This window comes from Ranitomeya variabilis, chromosome 8, assembly GCF_051348905.1.
Source record: "Ranitomeya variabilis isolate aRanVar5 chromosome 8, aRanVar5.hap1, whole genome shotgun sequence".
Lineage (NCBI taxonomy): Eukaryota > Metazoa > Chordata > Amphibia > Anura > Dendrobatidae > Ranitomeya > Ranitomeya variabilis.
In genome coordinates, this window is record NC_135239.1 from 199059499 (window position 1) to 199080208 (window position 20710).

At 40.9% G+C, this 20710-nt stretch overlaps 1 protein-coding gene across 4 annotated transcripts in view; it reads left to right on the forward strand.

The window, feature by feature from the left end:
- TAFA1 (TAFA chemokine like family member 1) overlaps window positions 1-20710 on the forward strand; it is a 368499-nt gene that overhangs the window by 278062 nt on the left and 69727 nt on the right. For all 4 annotated transcript variants that reach the window (XM_077276059.1, XM_077276058.1, XM_077276060.1 and 1 more), the window contains one exon: window positions 9108-9248. In XM_077276059.1, coding sequence (XP_077132174.1) covers window positions 9108-9248 — 141 coding nt within the window. The remainder of the gene's footprint in view (window positions 1-9107; window positions 9249-20710) is intronic.

The window sequence follows — 20710 nt, forward strand, 5'->3', positions numbered from 1 at the left end:
CTTGATGTTGGCCTACATACAGTGTTTCCTACCAATAACCTTGTGATTCCCTGACTGCAATGTAGCACTGCTTCATTCTGAGCAGGTGCACCAACAGTACGGGACGTTTGGTAGTTAGTCCAGGCTTGCAAGTGCATGCTGGTTAAAGGTCTAAGCATGCACGTTGTATTTACATTTTGAAGATTCTTCCCTCTGCTAAAGGTCCTTGAGCATTTCTTACAGATAACTTTTGACTGATCATTCGGATCTTGGTTAAAAAATTGCCACACTGCACTCTTCCTACTATGGAATACCTTTTCAGGCATTGCACGCTGTGCTACTTTCACCGGATGGCCACACTGTCCAAAAACTGTTTTTGTTTTTGACAAACCTTTTTGGCCTGATACGGGCCTGCCAGATGACAGCTGTTGCGATGTAGATGGCTACTGCGGATCATCCTCCTCCGCTTCTGAGCTACAGGCAGCGGCACCCTCTTACCCCAATGGCTGCCAATCTGGGTCAACAACTGGGTCATCTATCACCTCCTCTTCAATGTCATGTGCACCTTCCTCTGTGTCACCGTGTAAGGTGCTATAGCATTCGGGACGGGGCACCATAGTCTCATCAGGGTCAGATTCTGGCTCAGTACACTGCGAGGGCAATGTAGTGATCTGAGTCAATGGAACAGCATAATAATCTAGCTGTGGCTGTGCATCAGTGCACTCCATGTCTGATTCATCTTGTAATGGGCAGTTAACAATTTCCCTTTCTAACCCAGGCACGGTATGTGTAAAGAGCTCCATGGAGTAACCTGTAGTGTCGCCTAACGCATCCTTCACTTTTGGTTTGGTTGAAGGACACAAGGAAACGTCTTGTTCCTGACCGTGAGCATTCACTGACGACTCGCTGCTTTTATATTTGGAACTTTCTGAACAGGAGTTGAAAGAGCTAGAGGCTGAGTCAGCAAGGAAAGCCAAAACTTTTTCCTGCTGCTCTGGCTTTAAAAGCTGTTTTCCTACTCCCAGATAAGGGAGCCTTTGAGGCCTTGTGTAGCCAGACAATGACGCTGGCTCAACACCTCCAGCCTTAGGTGCTATTGTGCTTTTGCCACTCCCACCAGATGCACCAGCACCACCACCACCATCAGTACCAGCTGGCAACCACCGCCCATGGGCTCTTCCACCAGACTTCCTCATTTTTTGGAAAATCTAACCAAAATACCAACCGTTATATGGTACTGTAAAACAAGGTAGAAGGTGTATATAAACTTGTTGAGAATTTAAATCTTCCTTTTTTTGGGGGGAGACTGAACCAAAACTCAGGCCCTGTGCATAAAACAACACAATGTAAGTGGCAGAAAGTGGCTGGCTGATATACGACAAACTATCAGGACTGAAGTATATCCACTTTGTGAGAATTTGAATCTCACTTTTTTGGGGGGGAGACCAAAACTGAGGCCCAGTGTATAAAACAACACAATGTAAGTGGCAGAAAGTGGCTGGAAGATATATGAAAAAATCCAAGGACTGTAGTACAATTTCAATCTCCCTACAATGATCTCAGGACAAGTATGGCAGCAATAAAAAGGACTGCTGCACACAAAAGTGTGGACAAATAAACAAGATAACTGTGCAGAAAGGAGCAACAGGATTTTTGCTTTTAAAAAAGCAGTTAGTTTGCACAGCAGCGTGCAAACAGCAATGCAGCTATCAGGGAGCCTTATAAGGCAGCCTAATAAGCTACAGAGCTGATGCACAAAGATATAGCCTCCACTGTCCCTGCAAAAAAAGGTGGTGTTGGACAGTGGAAATCGCTACAGCACAAGCGGTTTGGGGGTTAATCTTCCCTTCCTAACGCTATCCCTGCTTCTGATGAAACTGCAGCAACATCTCCCTATGCTAAGATCGACAGAAGTAAGATGGCGGTCGGCGTGCGCGCCCCTTTATAGCCCCTGTGACGCCGCAGAAAGCAAGCCAATCACTGTCATGCCCTTCTCTAAGATGGTGGGGACCGAGACCTATGTCATCACGCTGCCCACACTCTGCGCCCTCCTTCATTGGCTGAAAAATGGCGCTGAAAGCATCATATGAAACGCGACTTTTGGGCGCAGATCGGCGACCTCATGGCCGATCCCACACTAGGATGAGGTCGGGTTTCATAAAACCCGGACTTTGCCGAAAGTCGGCGATTTTTAATTTGTCCGATCCGTTTCGCTCAACCCTACTCTACAATCATTTCGAATATGCAAATTGTCTTTTCAGAGAGGAATAGGACTAGAACTGTAGCAACACCTATTGGGAGCGGCGATTTAGAGTTCTAGTGCTCTTCCTCTCTGAAGAGACAATTTGCATATTTCATTTCCCAGGGGATCGTGTATGGCTTACAAGTCTCCTCACTCTGACATGCCAGGCTTGGCTTTTCAGGTTACCCCTTAGACTACAATCAGTGCTAAAAGTAGCAATTCTGCAGTTTGAGCTTCTGTATGATGTCTCCAACTGTATTTTCACCTATTAGCAAAATGTTGATGCAAAAAAACCTACATACTACAGAATATGACAGATCATGCCAGGTATGAGATCAGAGGCTTATAGAATATAGTTCAGTATTGATGTACAAGTTTATGTCAGTTTATGTCAGTGCCATATTATTAGTCTGCACAACATGGATTCTTAACAGGGTCATGCGTCGGCACGCTGTGTACGTCATAGTCATCGCACCCGCATACATGACAGCTGTGCCTGTGCGGTTACCCAAGAGCCACTCCCTCTAAAAAATTAATATATAAATTATATGTTACCCTTTAAAAAAGTCCTTATAAGCTTATATTAAAAATGGCAAATAACAAAAATTACTTTAAAAAAAATCTATTTTTTTGGTGGAAAAGTACAAAACATAACAAAAATGTAATTATTTGGTATCACAGTGTACCTAAAGCATGGTAGACTGGGGGGAATATTGAAAAATTCAATGGTGGAATTGCTGTGTTTCCCAACCCATCCTCCAATCCTACGAAACAACGAAAGAAATGTTAATAAAAGTAACTGGATAAATTATATATGCAGATTGTCTCTTCAGAGGAGGACTAGAACTTTAACAAGGATGAAATCCAAATCAGAATCTCAGTTTTCAGACTCGGTGTTTCAGGTTATTGCTCCTCATCGGAGCAAAGTATGAGAACCGATTTGGCTTGGTGAAAGGCTCCGGACTGGTGTCTAAGGGGTAACGTTTCTCCTCAAAATAATGTACTTTATGTCTTTGGTATTTTATTCATTTAAATCTAGATTTTGTTAAGTCCAGTGGGCGGTACTACTCCATGACTCCACCCACTGGACTCATAAGCTTAGAATGAGTAGTGATTTAAATGAATAAATTCCAAGTTCTACTGAAACTTTTCCTATAAAACTACATATCAATCTATTCAGCTCCTCCTTCCTTGAGTAAGCCGGACTTTTCCTTCAAAAGGACGGATTCCATTTAATCGTATAAATACGCGGACAAATTTCACTTAAATGAGTAGAAACCTGTAAATATACAAAGTGCTCCATTCCTTCTCCGTCATCCATTATTCCAGTTCCTATATAATTACCATAAATTGCATTCGGGATGTCGTTGTATTCTGTATGTTCCATATTAATACTAGCACAACCTCCGGAGGCGACTACTCAGCGCCGATTACATTAGTGTCGCCAGAAGTCATTACTAAACTCGAAATTCTGTTCACATGCGAATTTCATTCCAGTAAAAAGACAAGTTATCCATTGGTTCTTACGCAGGTAAATTAAGTAATATAAGCAATGTATTAAACATTCGCTCATACATTTTCATTATTTCGTAGCTGGGAAAAATAATACAGTGATCTTTATTACCGGTATAAATATGAAAGTAGCTAATGCATCTACATGACGCACCTGGCGCTCCGCTGCCGACAGACATCATATATAAGTCTATAGGAATTACTGTTCTAACGGGGGGAAATTAACACAAGAAATATTATTGGTTGGGGACGTCGTTCTCTGGAGTCTTAAAAAGCCGAATGATCTGTATCCTTCCTGGGTATAAAGCCAGCTCACGAGACAGAAGCTCAACTCATAAATCTATTTATTTTTTTAATTTTTTTTGTATATTTTGCAATTAAAGGAATGTTTCACTTTTATTAGAAATTTTATAATTAAATTGAACACAGATACTTTATTATTATGTACCTTTTCTGTAGTCAGTCGAGGTAGACATTTTGTGGAGTGAACATGAGAGTATATGTGGAACGTAAAAAGGTCTGGACATTTTTTTTCTCTTATTTTAATATCTTTTTTATTTTTTTTTGTTTTTGTAAATCCATCATACGGCTCCAGAGATATGGGGCTTTTTATTTAGCGCTAAATTTTGTGATCTTTAAAAGGGGGTGTGGCTCACGGGATCCTCTGGGGCGTGTCTTTAGGATGCTCTGTATTATTATCCTGTGAGCCACGCCCCTTCAGTAAAGAGCACAAAAATTAGCATTAAATAAGAAGGGCCGGATCTCTGGAACTATCTGGCGGATTTAATAAAAACACAAATAAGGGCACACTCGAGGGAGCAGAGGGAAAAATTAGTATAAGCTCGCTGCCTTTGACCTGGTGATAGGTCTTATTTAAAGAGAACCTGCCATCAGAAAAAAATGCTATTAACCTGCAGATATGGTGCTAATCTACCGGTTAAGTTCCCCTTAATGCCTTGCAGTTGTACCACCCTATAAAGTATAGCCAGTCATGTGTGACCATAGGTCAGAGATCACTAATAAAATGTAGCCACTATAAAAGTCCAAGCAGGGATGCTGCTGTCATTTTGTGGGGAATGTGGATAAGAGAGAGAACCTCAGCGCTCTGTCAGAGAGACATAGTGCACGGAATAGATAGAAAATTTGTGAAATGAAGAGGATATATAGATTTTATTACAAGAAATTAATAACGAGAGATAAAGATAGGATGCTGCGTAAAGTTAAACGACCATGATCAAGCTTTGTAAATGCCGCATTAGGCAGGGAGCTGCTGTTGCCAAAGCTGCTCTTGTACTGCACTCATTTTTTGCACACGTGCAGTGTCTACAATATCCGCACCCAACATTGCTGTATTTTCTACGTCCAATTTTGTGATATTTTTAAAAATTTATTTTATTTCCCTTCTTTGTCTAGACTTAGGAGTCCAGTGGGCGGTGCCAATAAATGATTGATAGCGTTTTCTGGATACAGAGTTGGTTGTGGTCATTGATAAAAACGCCCACCGCACTCCTAAGCTTAGAACAAGTTGGAAATAAAATTTAACAAAAGTTATACAGAATTTTTTCCCCCCAATAAAGCGAGATATCAATTTGCTCAGCATTTCCTGCTCTATTACTTTAGGTATCAGTAATGGTATATTTTATATTTTGTGTATAGACTGAGTACTTTGCTTCCTTTTTATGCGTTTTTGTACTCGAGAAACAAGCTCGTTGGTTAATTGGTGTCCTATGAAATTTCCTCCAGTGTCTTTCTCCGAGAAATTAGACTGTGAGCCCCACAGGGGACTGTGACTGATGCAAGTGACTACATTCTCTTTATAGAGCTGTGGAATATGTCAGTGATACATAAATATTGGATAAATGGATCTCATATCTTTCTGCCTTCTAGTTACCAGGCTTGTATTTGACAGGTCATATTGTCGAAAATGTTCTCTTCTGCTCTTATAACTAACAGACGGCTGCATTCACGGAAATAATTACATCTTTCCTCTATGGTAACATGTCTTTTTGGATGTTATCTATGTGGAATCACAACGTCAAAGGGATCCCGTTTTAGATTTTATCTTTCGTTTATCACGATTATCGCAACGTTTTAGGAAATTTTCTCCAACTCTTACTTGAACAGGCTGCAGAAACTGGACTGATATGGTCAAAATTGCCAAAAAAAAGTCAAAAATATAAAAATATTTCCAAACACTGAGGTCTACAAATGTAACATGTCCACTTTCCTTATTCTTCCTCTTCCTCGTGAACCATAATAAAAAAAATTATTCAACCGTAGAGTCGTCCTCATCGGTCAAGTTGTTAAAAACTCTATGTTGCCATTTTTGTAAGAGCACTCTGGGAAAAATAATGGGTAGGCCTTAATCTAAGGACACAGATACAGTTAAAGGGAATCCGTTACCGGGTTTTTGTGGTAGAATGTGAGTGCAGCATGATGTAGAGGTAGAGACCGTGATTTTAGTGATGTATCATTTACTGGGGTGCGTACAGCAGTTTTGATAAAATCCCTGCTTTATTTTCTGCAGATCAAGCAGTTCTCTGACTGCTGAGCTTTTTTATAACCCCACCCACACCACTGATTGGATGCTTTCTGTATATAGGTAGAAAGCAGCCAATCAGTTGTGGGGGCGGAGTTATGCAGAGCACGTGAATAAGGAGCAGGTTTTCTAGTACTCTAGTGATAATATTTTGCTGATAAAATAGAAATGTTATCAAAACTACAACAAGCAGTCCAGTAAGTGATACTTCACTGGAATCAGAGTCTCTGCCTCTACATTATGTTGCTCTCAGATTAGTTAACAAAAAACTGGGGACAGATTCTCTTTAAATGTCATGGCTGACTTTGATTTTGAACACGAGACCATAGATCCAGGTCAGGTACCCCAGTTCTCGTGACATTACTAGCTAGACAATTTTGGTTTCACGATCAGGACTCTAAAAGGCAAGTGGAAACCCCTATGGGAAATGAATGTGGCAGGTGTCAACAGCAGGAGGGCTCAATATGATGATTATGTCCTGTAGAAGCAAAAGATTGACCATGTTGAAATCCAATATTCCCAATCCTCTTTTTGTTTCGCTTCAATATTTGTCTTCAGGTGCCAACTTAAAAAAACTTAGTAAAAACTTAGCACGGGAGGCTCTTGTACTCCGAGGTCATTTTTTCAATATTAGGAACTAACAAAAGGATTTTTTTTTGCAGATATAAAAAAAAGTATTTTTTAAAGAGCTCAGACTGGTTTAAAATGGAAATAAAAGAAGATTTAGTCTTCTAATCGATCCATCGCAGCTTCTGCTTCAATGTTTAATTGGTCCCTACTAGTCTCCTGGTCCTATCATGACACATAGTAAATGTCGAGAAATACCCGATTTTTCTTAACCTTGGAAAAATCATTTTTGACCTCTGGACAACTCCTTTAATGTCTATGTTCACTTCTGTTCAGTAGGTAATTTTAGCTGTGAAAACATTCAGTAATTTGATGCTGAATTTTACTTTTTGCCCCTGAATATTTTTCTCCATTTTATTACTTTTACTGTTAAAAAAAAATTTGAGCTGTTGAGTCATATTCCCGAGCCACGAGATCTTTATCAGACGCCGACCTCTTATGTTCTTGAAGCAGTAAACTTTAAACATTACCACACAGTCGTCAAATGCTTTAGGAGATATATATCTTGATGTACTGTCTTCTGGTAATTGATAAAACCTTCTACCGGAACTCAAAGCCCCAGGTACAATGTTCTTTTTTTTGTTCTTTTTTTTCCTCCTGACAAAATAATTATGATACCGTCATTATTCATACACATCTAAGAAGCCTCCATGTCTTTGTTCAATAGATAAAGTTTTACAAAGCACGGATTGTGCCTTTACTGCCTTGTAATTGAGCAGGTACAGATATTAAAATATATAAATGTATGTACAGCTACGCCAAGGTGACCCCTAAAAGGGCTTCTCCTTGAATATGTCCTTCAAAAATAAATATATCGGAATTCTAGGAAATATACAAATCATTTTGGCACAAATTTAGTTGACTATATACATTAGATGGTTGTTCGACAGTCAACTTTTCCTTCCGGCCATGATACACATCTATGCTCCCAATGACTGAGAGCTCCTGAGTCCTGTATGTAGAGTGGAGAGTAAACACTTCCATACACATTAGACTAAAGTTAGATGAACTTGTCGATATTGGTTGGTTTGGATGACAGTCCAATGTATATAAGAACCTCCCGACTCTACTCCAACAAATGATTTCGTGGAAGAGAAGGGTTTAACCTGTTTGATTTCAGCAGCTGATCCTTTTGTTCTCCCTGGAGGTGTTGGGACATGGCGCTCTCATAGAAAACACAGGATATCTCACTTGACTCAAGCGTTCCGGTATATGAGGAGTGGGGAAAAGTAGGCGTCAGGTATCTAATGTGTATGGGGGTCCCTAAACCACTGGTAAACCGCAGTGGTGGTGGATCTTGGATTGCCTCCCCTGAAAACAAAAGGATCAGGCACGTTGAAAATCAACTACCAGTCCTTCTCTCCACCAGGTATTTGATGTCTAGTGGATCGGACAACCATCTTCACATTATATAATTGCCTGGACCTCCTGAAGTCATTGGGTTCCTCTGACGTTAATCTAATGTTTATGACCAGCTTTAGATTTTTATTAGCCTTACTATCAGATTATTTTACTTCTTTAAAAACATCGTTGATAATATCCTACCACAGTAAAAACAGGATCAGGCATGTTCAAAATCAACTGCCAGTCCTTCTCTCCTCCGGATATTCTGATGATCGAACAACCATCTTCACTGGTTGGCTGGTCCTCCTAAAATCATTGGGTTCCTCTGACTTTAATCTAATGCTTATTGCCTTAGATTTTTGTTGGCTTGACTATCAGATGTTTGGAAGTCTTTGGAAGCATCATTCATGACATCTTACCACGGTGCAATATCAATGATTCTCCCCCAAAAATAGAAAGTTAGATGATCAGAGTTATGTAAATTCACTCATTCCCATCACAGTGCCATTGATTTATTGTTTAAAGGCGCAAAATTATAATTGGGTTTTGACTTTTAGTTGAAAGGCGTTTCTTCCAAGCGTGTTTTTCAGACTTCTCTATTTCCAGTTCATCATTTCTATGATTGTGTCCATCCATCTTGGTTCTGGTTATTTTCTTGACTTGATTTTTTGAGGAATACCCATTGATGGATTACCCACGTGTGGTCAGTGGACACATCTCTGCCCGACATGAATCATCCCCTTGTTCCAGGACTCTATTGCATTTGTTATTCCTGTGTCTGAATTTTATATTATTTCATATCGCTGTGCTTTGTTGCTACATTACACATATGTGACCATTCACTTTTGCTTTGTGTCTTTGCAGAAGGTGGAACGTGCGAAGTTATAGCGGCGCACAGATGCTGCAATAAGAACCGTATTGAGGAGAGATCACAAACAGTGAAATGTTCTTGTTTGCCTGGAAAAGTGGCCGGAACAACCAGAAATAGACCCTCTTGTGTTGATGGCAAGTACCTGAATTCATGCATTCATTGTTGCATCTTTAAATGTCCGGGTCCTGGAGAATCCTCCGTGAGTCGTCAGATTTAAAGGGATAGTCTCATTTCTCTTGTCTACATGGTCTTCTTGCACATCAGCTCTCTAGAAAAATGTCATGGGTGGCAATTTCTGCTAACTGGTCTATAGCTAAGCCTTCAATCGGTTACCATATGTAGCCTGTCCAACATTTTTAATATGTATATACCATATATACTCGTGTACAAGTCGACCCGAGAATAAGCCGAGACACCTGATTTTGCCCTGAAAAACTGGGAAAACTTATTGACTCGAGTATAAGCATATATAAGTATGCTCGCGATGCTGCCAGCAGCTCCCGTTCCCAGTAATGCCTTGCGAGCAATGACCTGTGATGACGTAGTGATCTCGCAAGATCGCCACGTCATCGGGTCATTTCGCAAGGCATTACTGGGAACGAGAGTTGCATGCAGAATCGCGAGCATTGGGAAGACCGCGGGAAGGCAGCGGGTGACGCCGGGAGGTAAGAATATCAAGATTTTTTATTTTTTTTAGTATTTTTAACATTATATCTTTTTACTATTGATGCTGCATAGGCAGCATCAGTAGTAAAAATAGAGAGAGCGAGAGAGAATTTCCCTCACGGGAAATTCTTCCGCGCATGCTCAGTTTCAAAAGACGGTATCCGTCACTGGATTCCTGCTTTTGACAGTCAGCGATGGATCCGGCGTCCATATAGCCAACGACAAACAGCGTTGTCTCCGCCCGACGGACAGCAATTTTACGACGGATGACGGATCCAGTGCACGACGAATGAAACGGAAGGCCATCTGTCACAATCCGTCGCTAATACAAGTCTATGAGAAAAAAAACTGATCCAGCAGAAACATTTGCTGGATCCTTTTTTTCACAAAACGATGCATTGTGATGGAAACAGAAAGACGGAAGTGTGAAAGAGGGTTGAGTCAACTGGCTGCAGCAGGAGCCTCTCCCCTTTGCTGTTTGCTCTCTATATACAATACAGTGTATAAGCTCCTAGACAAGGAAACTGGAAGGGAAGACATTTGTGTCCTCCGAGAGCAAAGAGCTTTCAGTTTTGCCAGTACAAAGATAATTTTGGAGTAGGCAGGAACAGGAAGTGATGTAAGAAGAGGGGCAACAAGTACAGCCCAATAACAGGCAAACTTTTTTGTTACTTATTATGTACAGGAACACCTAGAAAAATTATCAAATAGAAAAAAGTACTAGTACATACATTTTAATAAATTTCACGAACATTTTAAGAAGTTTAACTTTAAAGGGGTTGACTTTGTTTTAGACTCAGCCCGGCCCTTTATAAGTATAGGGTGCTATTTCCACTCTGTACGTTGACCGTACGTATCATCAACGGTCTATCACGTCCAATTACTTTACATACCATTGTGGAAAATATTCTGTTAAAGAAATCCACTCCGTCTCCCATAAAATGTCAGAAACTTTCGACCATTCTGCATTCTTTCATTAGTCGCTTGCATTAAAACAGTGAAATCCACTCGAAATCTGTTTGACAGCATCACAAGTAATCGAGTCAACTGCTATAGGCAAGATAAATATATTTCCTATGGTATGGGATGTGTATACGGTATGTGACTTGTACTGTCTTGACATATGTATATCGGCTGAGCATTGCCTACAAGACTCAGAGAGGTACGATAAATTACCTATAATGAGATGGTAAAAATAACTTCAGCTCATGTTCTGGGTTATTGGAGATTGTCAGGAGCGAGGGGGAAAAAAAAAGGTTAAATTAGGAATATTTCTCGAATTTGGAAGCGCCGCTGGTTAATTTTCACATAAAGAACTGAATGTAAATGAGGGGGGGCACCGGAGGCGCTAGCCTGTAGCTTATCCCCTAGGGCATCCTACATCTCGGCACTTGGTTTGCGCAGGAGCTATATTAAGATCATCTTGTAATAGCCACTGAATATGTGCTGGATGAACAGAAGTTACCGCCATTGAGCTATTGAGGTCAGTTATCACCCTGTGTTTAGAACGTGGTTACTTCAGATAAGTTTAGGATCGTTCAGCATTTAAAACTAAAATGTGAAAAATGAAAGAAAAAATTTTGGGCTTCTACAAAACATGTGCCATTTGTACTTCTGGTGTCTTTGTGTGGCCTATGGACCAAGATGGAGACCTACCGGACACCCGTAAGAGTTGGAAAAATCACCGAAGCACTGATGAAGCCCCCAGAATCCTTATGGAACTAATCATCTTTGTGGGGGTTTCTAATGCATGGTATTACGGGAATCTGATGCATATTCAAGGGATCTGAATGGTTGTGGGGCGTTCCACATTTTCACGTAAAATGTGAAACTTTTGGTCACAAACCAAGTATGTGCCATTGATAATACTGGAGCCCTCTTGTGGACTTTGGATTCGAGAGAGTCTGTCACCTCTGTAAACCCTACAACTATACATTTATCAGATCTCCTGGAATGTCCAGGAGGCTCCCTGGAAAAGGGGAGCCTCCTGGACTCGCGAAGGGTTGGCAAGTCACCAAGACACTACCGTAGCTTCCAAAATCCTCTTGGAGCAAAGCACCTTCGGAGGGTTTGTTGTCTCTGATACTGGGCATTGTAGGGTGAATACTAATGGGCCAGAAATGGGTGTAGACTAGTGCTGCACATTTTTACCTAAAATGTTAAGATAAAATTGAAACTTTCGGTCCTCTACCAAGCGTGTGCTATTTATAATAATGGAGCCTTCGTGTGGACTTTGGACTCTGGAGTGATTGTCACTTCCTACAACCATGCCCCAACTATACATTTACCAACTCTCCTGGAACATTTGCGGGGCTCCCAAAAAAAAGGGGAGACCTCCTGTGGACTCCTGGAAGAGTTGGCAAGTCACCAAGGCACAACCGAAGTCTCCAAATCATCATGGAAGGAAGCACCTTTGGAGTGTTTCCTGTCATACTGGGCGTGTAGAACGCACATTAGCAGATTCAATATGGGTGTGGGGTGTTCTATATTTTCACATAAAATGTTAAGATGATATTTAAATTTCTGGTCACCTACCAAACATGTGCCATTTATAATAATGGAGCCTTCAAGTAGACTTTGGATTCGGGAGGGACTTCCACCTCTGTACCCCCTACAACTATGCCCCAATTATACATTTACCTTTTCTCCTGGGAGGTCCCAAAAAAAGGTAAGACCTCTTGGACTTTCGGAACAGTTGGCAAGTCACCAAGGCACTACTGAAGCTTCCATAATTGTCTTGGAGGGAAGGACCTTAGGAGGGTTTCCTTTTTGTGATACTAGGTGCGTAGGATGCACATTAGCAGACCCAAAATGGGTGCAGGGTGTTCCACATTTTCACCCAAAATGTTAAGATAAAATGTAAATTTCTGGTCACCTACCGAGCATGTGCCATTTATTATAATGCAGCCTTCATGTGGACTATGGACTCGCAAACGATTGTCACCTCACGACTATGCCCCGACTATACAATTGTCAGCTCTCCTGGAATGTCCGGAGGACTCCCAGAAAAAGAGGAGAGTTCCTGGACTCCTGGAAGAGTTGACAAATAGTTGGCTAATAGAAAGAAGTACCTTTTCAGGGTTCCGATGTGCGATACTGGGCGCGAGGGATGCACATTGAGGTGGCACAAAATGTGTGTGTGATATGGGTGTGGCCTTTATAAGAAGGGCGGTTATGAAACAAAAAATGTTGGCATAAAAGAGTAAGACCAGGATCGCATTTAGCGTAAATCCATGCATTTTTCTTCTGCTTTTTATCCACGTTTTCCGCAAGTTTCCGCACCAAAATAGGCAATAACAGTCTTATAAAAGTCGTAGTCGTAAGTTTTTCAGGTCCAGCATATAAAGTAAGCAAGAATATTCCCATTCGTTGACAACAAGCAGGAATTTTTTAATAATATTTCGAGATTACTTTTTATGGATTTCCATCAGACAAATGGCCCGATTTCTTAAATGCGATATTAATCCTCGTACCCTCTGACAGTTTTCTTACTGTCATCAGCTTTACCAAATGCTCGCCACGAAGCGGCGGAATAATTATCACTTTTATGAACATATGTTATGTGGGTAACTGCAAAGTGACGGTAAATCAAAAAGTGAATACTAATGGCGCTCCAGCTCTGTGTCTCGTCTGAGGATAAAAAAAAAGTATTTTACATATATATATCTAGGACTGAATGGAAGATAGTGTACGGTACACCATGAGTGACATCAGAAAATGGACATTTTTGAATTTCCTATTCATGTCTATATCTATTGCTCCTAACCTCTGAGGCTATTTCAGCAGTGAAATCTGGCACCGTTTTACCTACTGTGGAACAGCGCCGTGACTTTGTAGCTGCTATGGGGCCCATAATGAGCAGCATCTTCCACTGAACTATTGCCCCTGCTTCTTGCTCACGGTTGGAATTTACATCCAGTCACCACTAGGGGGAGCTCAATCCCCTTTAAACTTCATGTATAATTTTATCTGTGTTGAGCTCCCCCTAGTGGTTACTTCTGGCTGCTAGAATTGTATCATTTAATGGTGTTTTCTCATTTTTGACTCTTATGGTTCATTAGCAGGATATATTATTAAGTGCGTGATTGATGGCGGTCCCACCATTAGGACCTCATACCCGTCTCAAGATCAGGCTCCATATTAAATATTACGCCAGTGTGAACGAAAAGGTGGATTTGCATTCGCGAGTCACTCTTTTCAGCTAAGCAAGCAACCTTAGATGGGGCCAGAAACTTGAAATAGGTGTTGGTCCTTCATCTGGACCCCACATCTATTTTGAGAGAAGGGGTCTAGTTCACATCGCTAGAATTGAGAGTTGGTTGCGCATGCGCATGTGCAAACATCTCTGCTCAGCTCTGTGGGGTTTAATAAACAACCAAGCAACCAGATTTAGATTTGGCCCCTTTCTTAAGATGGGTGTGGGTTCCTCCTTGTAAACCCACACTTATTTTGAGAAAAAGGGTCCACTTTTACACTGCTAGAATGCAGAGGCGGCTGCGCATGCGCAACTCTCTCTTTTCAATTCTTTCAGGTTCTAAAAACGGCCAAGCAAGCGGCCTTAGAAGGAGCTACATTGTTGAGATCGGTGTGAAACCCACCTCTGAAACCCACATATATGCTTAGAATATGGGTTTCGTTCACACTGCTAAGCTAAGAAGAGAGAGGAAGCTGCGCATGCGCAGCTCTCTTTTTTTAAGGGTTAAAAAAACAGCCAATCAACCAGATTTAGAGATGACCTCATTCTTGGAATAGGTATAGATCCCACCAATAGAACCTACAATTATTTTTAAAGCAGGGGCCCCTTTTACACTTCCATGAAGGCAGAGGTGGCTGCACATGCGCAGCTTTCTCTATTCAGCTCCATGGGGTTTAATAAAGAATTGAGCAATCTGCTTAGATTCTCTCCCATTCTTCAGATACAGCGGGAAAAATAACTATTTGATACACTGCCGATTTTGCACGTTTTTTCCACCAACAAAGAATGGAGAGGTCTGTAATTTCTCCGTTATTTCTCTCCACCATGGCCAAGACCAAAGAGCTGTATGAGGACACCAGAGACAAAATTGTAGACCTGGGATGGACTACAGGACGATAGGCAAGCAGCTTGGTGAGAAGGCAACAACTGTTTGCACAATTATTAGAAAATGGAAGACACACAAGTTGACTGTCAATCTTCCTCCTTCTGGGGCTCCATGCAAGATCTCGCCTCTTGGAGTAAGGAAGATTCTAAGAAATGTCAGGAATCAGCCCAGAAGTACACGAGAGGACCTGGTCAATTACCTCCTCTGGAGCCCACACCTATATTGAGAATAGGGGCCACTTTCACACCACTAGTATGGAGACGTTGCTGTGCATACGTGACTCAAGTCAGATCTTACGACAAGTCAGGAGCTGATGCATAAGGCAGGGCTCTGTTCTTGAGATCGATGCACATGGGACTCGAGATAAACCTACATTTATAAAAAAAAATATTAAAGAGTCCTCAGTGGCAGAGAGTGATCTATTAATGGTAACAAATAGGAAACTTTCTAGACTACTCAGGTCTCTTCTCTTCACCAGGATACTATGCCTGATGAAGGGACCTGAGTAGTCTCCAAAGCTTGCTCTTTGTTACCATCTTTTCAGGTAGCCATTAAAAGGTATCAACCACCGAGGACGCTCAAATTTTAATATCTATTTATTGACTAACAGAGCGCAAAGATGTTTTTTTCCTGCCTCTATCAGACATTTATGGGATATTGTACTGTTATGCCATAGATGTCTAAGGTTGGAATACCAGTCGTGACAAAAAGGAGGTAATTTGGGGTTTTACATGTGAAACGTTTAGCTTGGATCCTATAAAGATAATACATTTTGTTTGCGCTCTCACCAGGGGATTGGAAAAAGTGCCCACAGATCATCCAGCTTTATAATATCCAGGTCTATATATTATGGGGTCTCATTGTGTATATGGCAAGGTCAGAGCCCATTCTATGGCATTAGAACTAAAGGATTAATGTATGGTTCCTGCTACGACAAGAGATAGAAAGCACCGCTGTCTTCCCGTGGAGCAAATGGACGCTTTCACTTTGCGGCTTCTGCACCCCCTACAGTTAAAGCCAACCAGTTCTTGTGATTAAATTGCCCCCTAATGCGGCCCTCCAGGTGACGGGCTCACATTAACTCTTCAGTATCCAGCACATTTCTGCAGCCGGGGCTCGGCGGGCGCTGCCGAGAATGAGCTTTACATCCATTACGTTCCAGTCCGGGGAGACCGAGGTGAATGTCCTGCTCGGTTTGCAGCGTCATTACAAGAGGACATGGCCATAGATTTTGCCGGCAGTGTGAAATGATGCACATTGTTCATAGAGACAGCACATTAATAACCCGAGAATCTGAGATCTCTTTATATCGGAGCCGAGGAACTGCTGCAGGGATAAGAACCTGACTCCTTTTCTTTAATATAACATTCTTTTTTTTCCAAGCTAAGAAATGAAAATTGATTGCGTACGCTTCTTCTGAGATTTTTTTATATTAGACGTGAGATAAATGTAAAGATATTGACTTTGTAGTGACAAACGGTTTAGCTGAATGTACCCAGAGAATAACATTGTTGATCTTGAAATTAGATAGATAGATGAATAGATAGATTTGTAAGAAGTTTTTTTTAAACTCAAAATCCACTGCAAAATCAAAGAGATAAATTAGAAACTTATATCTTCCTGCAGTCACCACTAGGGGGAGCTCAGGAACTTACTGCATACATATTTTATACCTCCCGAGTCCTAAGCTCCTCCTAGTGGGCAGGCCGTCAAAAACATATTATTTACATATTCACTGTGTTTTCCACAAACTACGCCTAAATCAATAGTAAACTTGAATATAAAAAAACTTTACAATTTACCTTATCAGATAAATGTTTTTTTTTTCCTCTACTTATGAGCCACTTCTTCTGCTTCCCCTGCCTCTTAACTTAAAGGGAACCTGTCACCACGTTTTTGGAAGATGGGATAAAAATAGCGTTAAATAGGGGCAGAGGTGGGCATTACATTAGTGTGTGTGTTATGCGTTTATTACCCACCTAAGTTGCCGAAATAACTTTGCAAAGTCTCCGTTTTCGCCTGTCAATCAGGCTGGTCAGGTCGCATGGGCGTGGTGTCTTCACCCAGATTTGGCGTAGTTTTCCGTTGGTGGCGTAGTGGTGTGCGCATGCCCAAGGTCCCGAATCCTCTTCCAGGGGATTTAAAATAGCGCGGTGTTCGTTATTGCATTGGTGATCGGTGGGCGCGGCCATCTTCCTTTGGCCGCGCGTGCGCAGAAGCGGCGCTCTGCTGGCCGCGGCTTCAGGAAAATGGCCGCCGCGATGCCGCGCGTGCGCAGATGGATATCGCGGCGGCCATTTTCCTGAAGCCGCGGCCAGCAGAGCGCCGCTTCTGCGCACGCGCGGCCAAAGGAAGATGGCCGCGCCCACCGATCACCAATGCAATAACGAACACCGCGCTATTTTAAATCCCCTGGAAGAGGATTCGGGACCTTGGGCATGCGCACACCACTACGCCACCAACGGAAAACTACGCCAAATCTGGGTGAAGACAACGCCCATCTGACCAGACTAGCGTGATTGACAGGCGAAAACGGAGACTTTGCAAAGTTATTTCGGCAACTTAGGTGGGTAATAAACGCATAACACACACACTAATGTAACGCCCACCTCTGCCCCTATTTAACGCTATTTTTATCCCATCTTCCAAAAACGTGGTGACAGGTTCCCTTTAATCATTAATTTGGGAATACAGCTAAAATAAAGTTTTGATCAAAGCAAGACAGTTCTGCCTCCTCACTCGGCGGTCAGATCACAGCTGCCTGTTGAAATTTATGAAAAGCAGCAGAAGGGGAGAAGGAGTGAGGAGCAGAGTGAAATAAGTAGGGAAGGAGACACGTATATGGTGCTGGATTCACATCTGCAAAGCTCATTATTGCTTCATATGACCTCCATGTTTCTGCTTTCTAGTAAGTATTTATCTTACCATAGTGCTGGATTCAGAGCTACAATGCTCAGTATTGATGCATAATGTGCTCCATGCATCTGCTTTGTAATAAGTATTTATCTTATCATAGTGCTGGATTCACAGCTACAATGCTCAGTATTGCTGCAAATTGTCTTCAATGCTTCTACTTTCTATTATGTGTTTATCTTACCATAATGCTGGATTCATATCTTTACTGTCTAGTATTGCTGCTTACTGTTCTCCATGGTTCTGCTTTCTAGCACATGTGTATATTACATAGTGCTGGATTCACAGCTACACTGCTCATTACTGCTGAATAATGTCCTCCATGATTCTATTTCTTGTAACCTTTTATCTTACCTTAATTCTAGATTCGCAGTAACACTTCTCATTACTGCTGAATAATGTCCTCCATGTTTTGGTTTCTTGTAAGCTTTTATCTTACCATAGTGGTGGATTCACAGCTACACTGCTCTTTATTGCTGAATAATGCCCTCCATATTTCTGTTTCTTGTAAGCTTTTATCTTACCATAGTGCTGGATTCACAGCTACACTGCTCATTATTGCTGAACAATGTCCTCTATGTTTCTTGTAAGTTTGTCTTACCATAGTGCTGGATTCACATATACACTGCTCACTGCTGCTGCATAATGGCCTCCATGCTACTGCTTCTTCTGAGCATTTGCTACATAAAGGCAGCTTAGCAAAAATCCCTCATGTCTGTGTGTGCAGTGTATGGGAGACATCATAGCAGCTCATCTCCACCCACTAGCTCACAGACAACTGAAAAAGTTAGAACCTGTAGAAGGGCTGGAAGATAGTGACAAATGCTAGATACAAGTCACGTAATGGCCAGATATAGTGTTATTCCTCTGGACACTTGAAATGATTTCTGAAACAATAGATACGATTTAACTCTATGTCTAGATATTTTTATTTTGTTTTTCTTGTTTAATAAAATGTATTTTAAATATTTAGTTTTGGAGAATTTCACAAACAAAAGATGTATTGGAAAAAATTGTGTACACTGGACACATCTCCATCTCCTGTTATTGTTGTTCTTGACGTGAGTGTTTTTTTTTAGTGGGGTGATATTTACTATCCCCGGACATCATTCTGCAGGATGACACTTTTTTTTTTCTTGACCTTTCCCCTCAATTACTTGTCGGTACTGTGACAATAGGAGATGTATGTGTATTATTGATGTTCCTGTTTGGAAATTGCATTGCATGCATTAAAAATGTACAATGCACATATGTCCTCTATAGACCGAGTATCTGGAACATGTTTCCATGATTTATTTCTATTTTACAGGATTTAAATGTATTTCTTACAACAGAGGACATGGTAAAATAAAAAATAATCAAGACTCTCCCGTTAAATCCCAGGTCTCTTCTGCACCGCCGCTCATAGGATCCCTATGGTCCTAAAACAAGATAGATGATAGATAGATAGATAGATAGATAGATAGATAGATAGATAATAGATAGATGATAGATAATAGATAGATAGATAGATAGATAGATAGATAGATAGATAGATGATAGATAATAGATAGATGATAGATAAATAATAGATAGATAGGTAGATAATAGATAGATAGATTGATATAGATAGACAGATAGATAGATAATAGATAGATAATAGACAGATAGATAATAGACAGATAGATAGATAAATAGATAATAGATAGATAATAGATAGATAGATAGATAATAAATAGATAGATAGATAGATAGATAGATAATGGATAGATTATTATCATAGATTGATAGATATAGATAGATAGATGATAGACAGATGATAGATAGATAATAGATAGATAATAGATAATATAGCTGCCAGTAGGGGGAGCTTATGAGCTTACTGCATACAGCTTCTAATATTCAGTAGGCTCATGAACTCCCCCTTGTGGTGATTATAGGAAGTGAAAATATTATAATTTATCTCTAAGGCTACAGAGAGAATTTGCTTAAGAAAAATAAAGAAATTAATTAGAATATAACATTGTATCTAAATAGAAATAAATAAATAAGAATAACAGAAAGGAGGACTTCACTATGAGAACTTTGAATCATACGCACTCTGGCCTTTACACACGACCTGTAGACAATATCTAAGGTCGTTATTGTATATCTGTTGACCCCGAAAATTCCGGGCTTTCCGCATTATAATATGAACTTTACCAAGTAATGGTGCGGAGTACAGAGATGTATGTCATAATTAGCCTTTTGCTCCAGTCTCGTCTCGCAGTGAGGCCGTTTGTGTGATTTATGTGCATAATATCGGCACAGTGCGGCGGACTCGCGGTTTTCTTTTTATTCCATTCATTCGCTTCCATTTGCAAATGGCGTTCTGTCCTGTTTCGAGGGTCATTAAGCCATCAGAGTGTTTGACATTTAATTGCCAACTTCTGTCTCCGTCTGCAGACGAGCCGCTGATCAATGGCGGGAGGTTTTGTCGGCCTCTTTGTGTCGCCGAGTAATAACTGTTGTGAAGAGAATTATACATTTTAATATAATAATGTGTGCGAGTCGTGCCCTGTATTATGTGCATAGAAATTAGGGAACATACGGGAACACGGCGGCGTGATGGCATTGTGCGCGGGATTGAGCGGCGAGCAATGTTCTGCTCAGAAGCCGCCACGTCTGGAGGTTTTCTTACAATGAATCGCTCTATTCACGTCTCACCGAATATTCACAACCGAAATTTCAATGGGAATTTTCTTAATTGTTGATAAAACATTTAGAAAAAACTTTTAAAACTTTTTTGTATTCAATTGTCCATAGAAGTTTGTTCTTTTGCTCTCATATTTAGGTTTCTGTAGTTAAACTTTCCTACATCGACGGCAAAGGTTCGCTCTGCTTCCATAACTGTGGATTAAAATGACCTGGCTACAGTATTGGGGCGCATCGGGGTCCCCTGATAAAGCCCCCCCCAA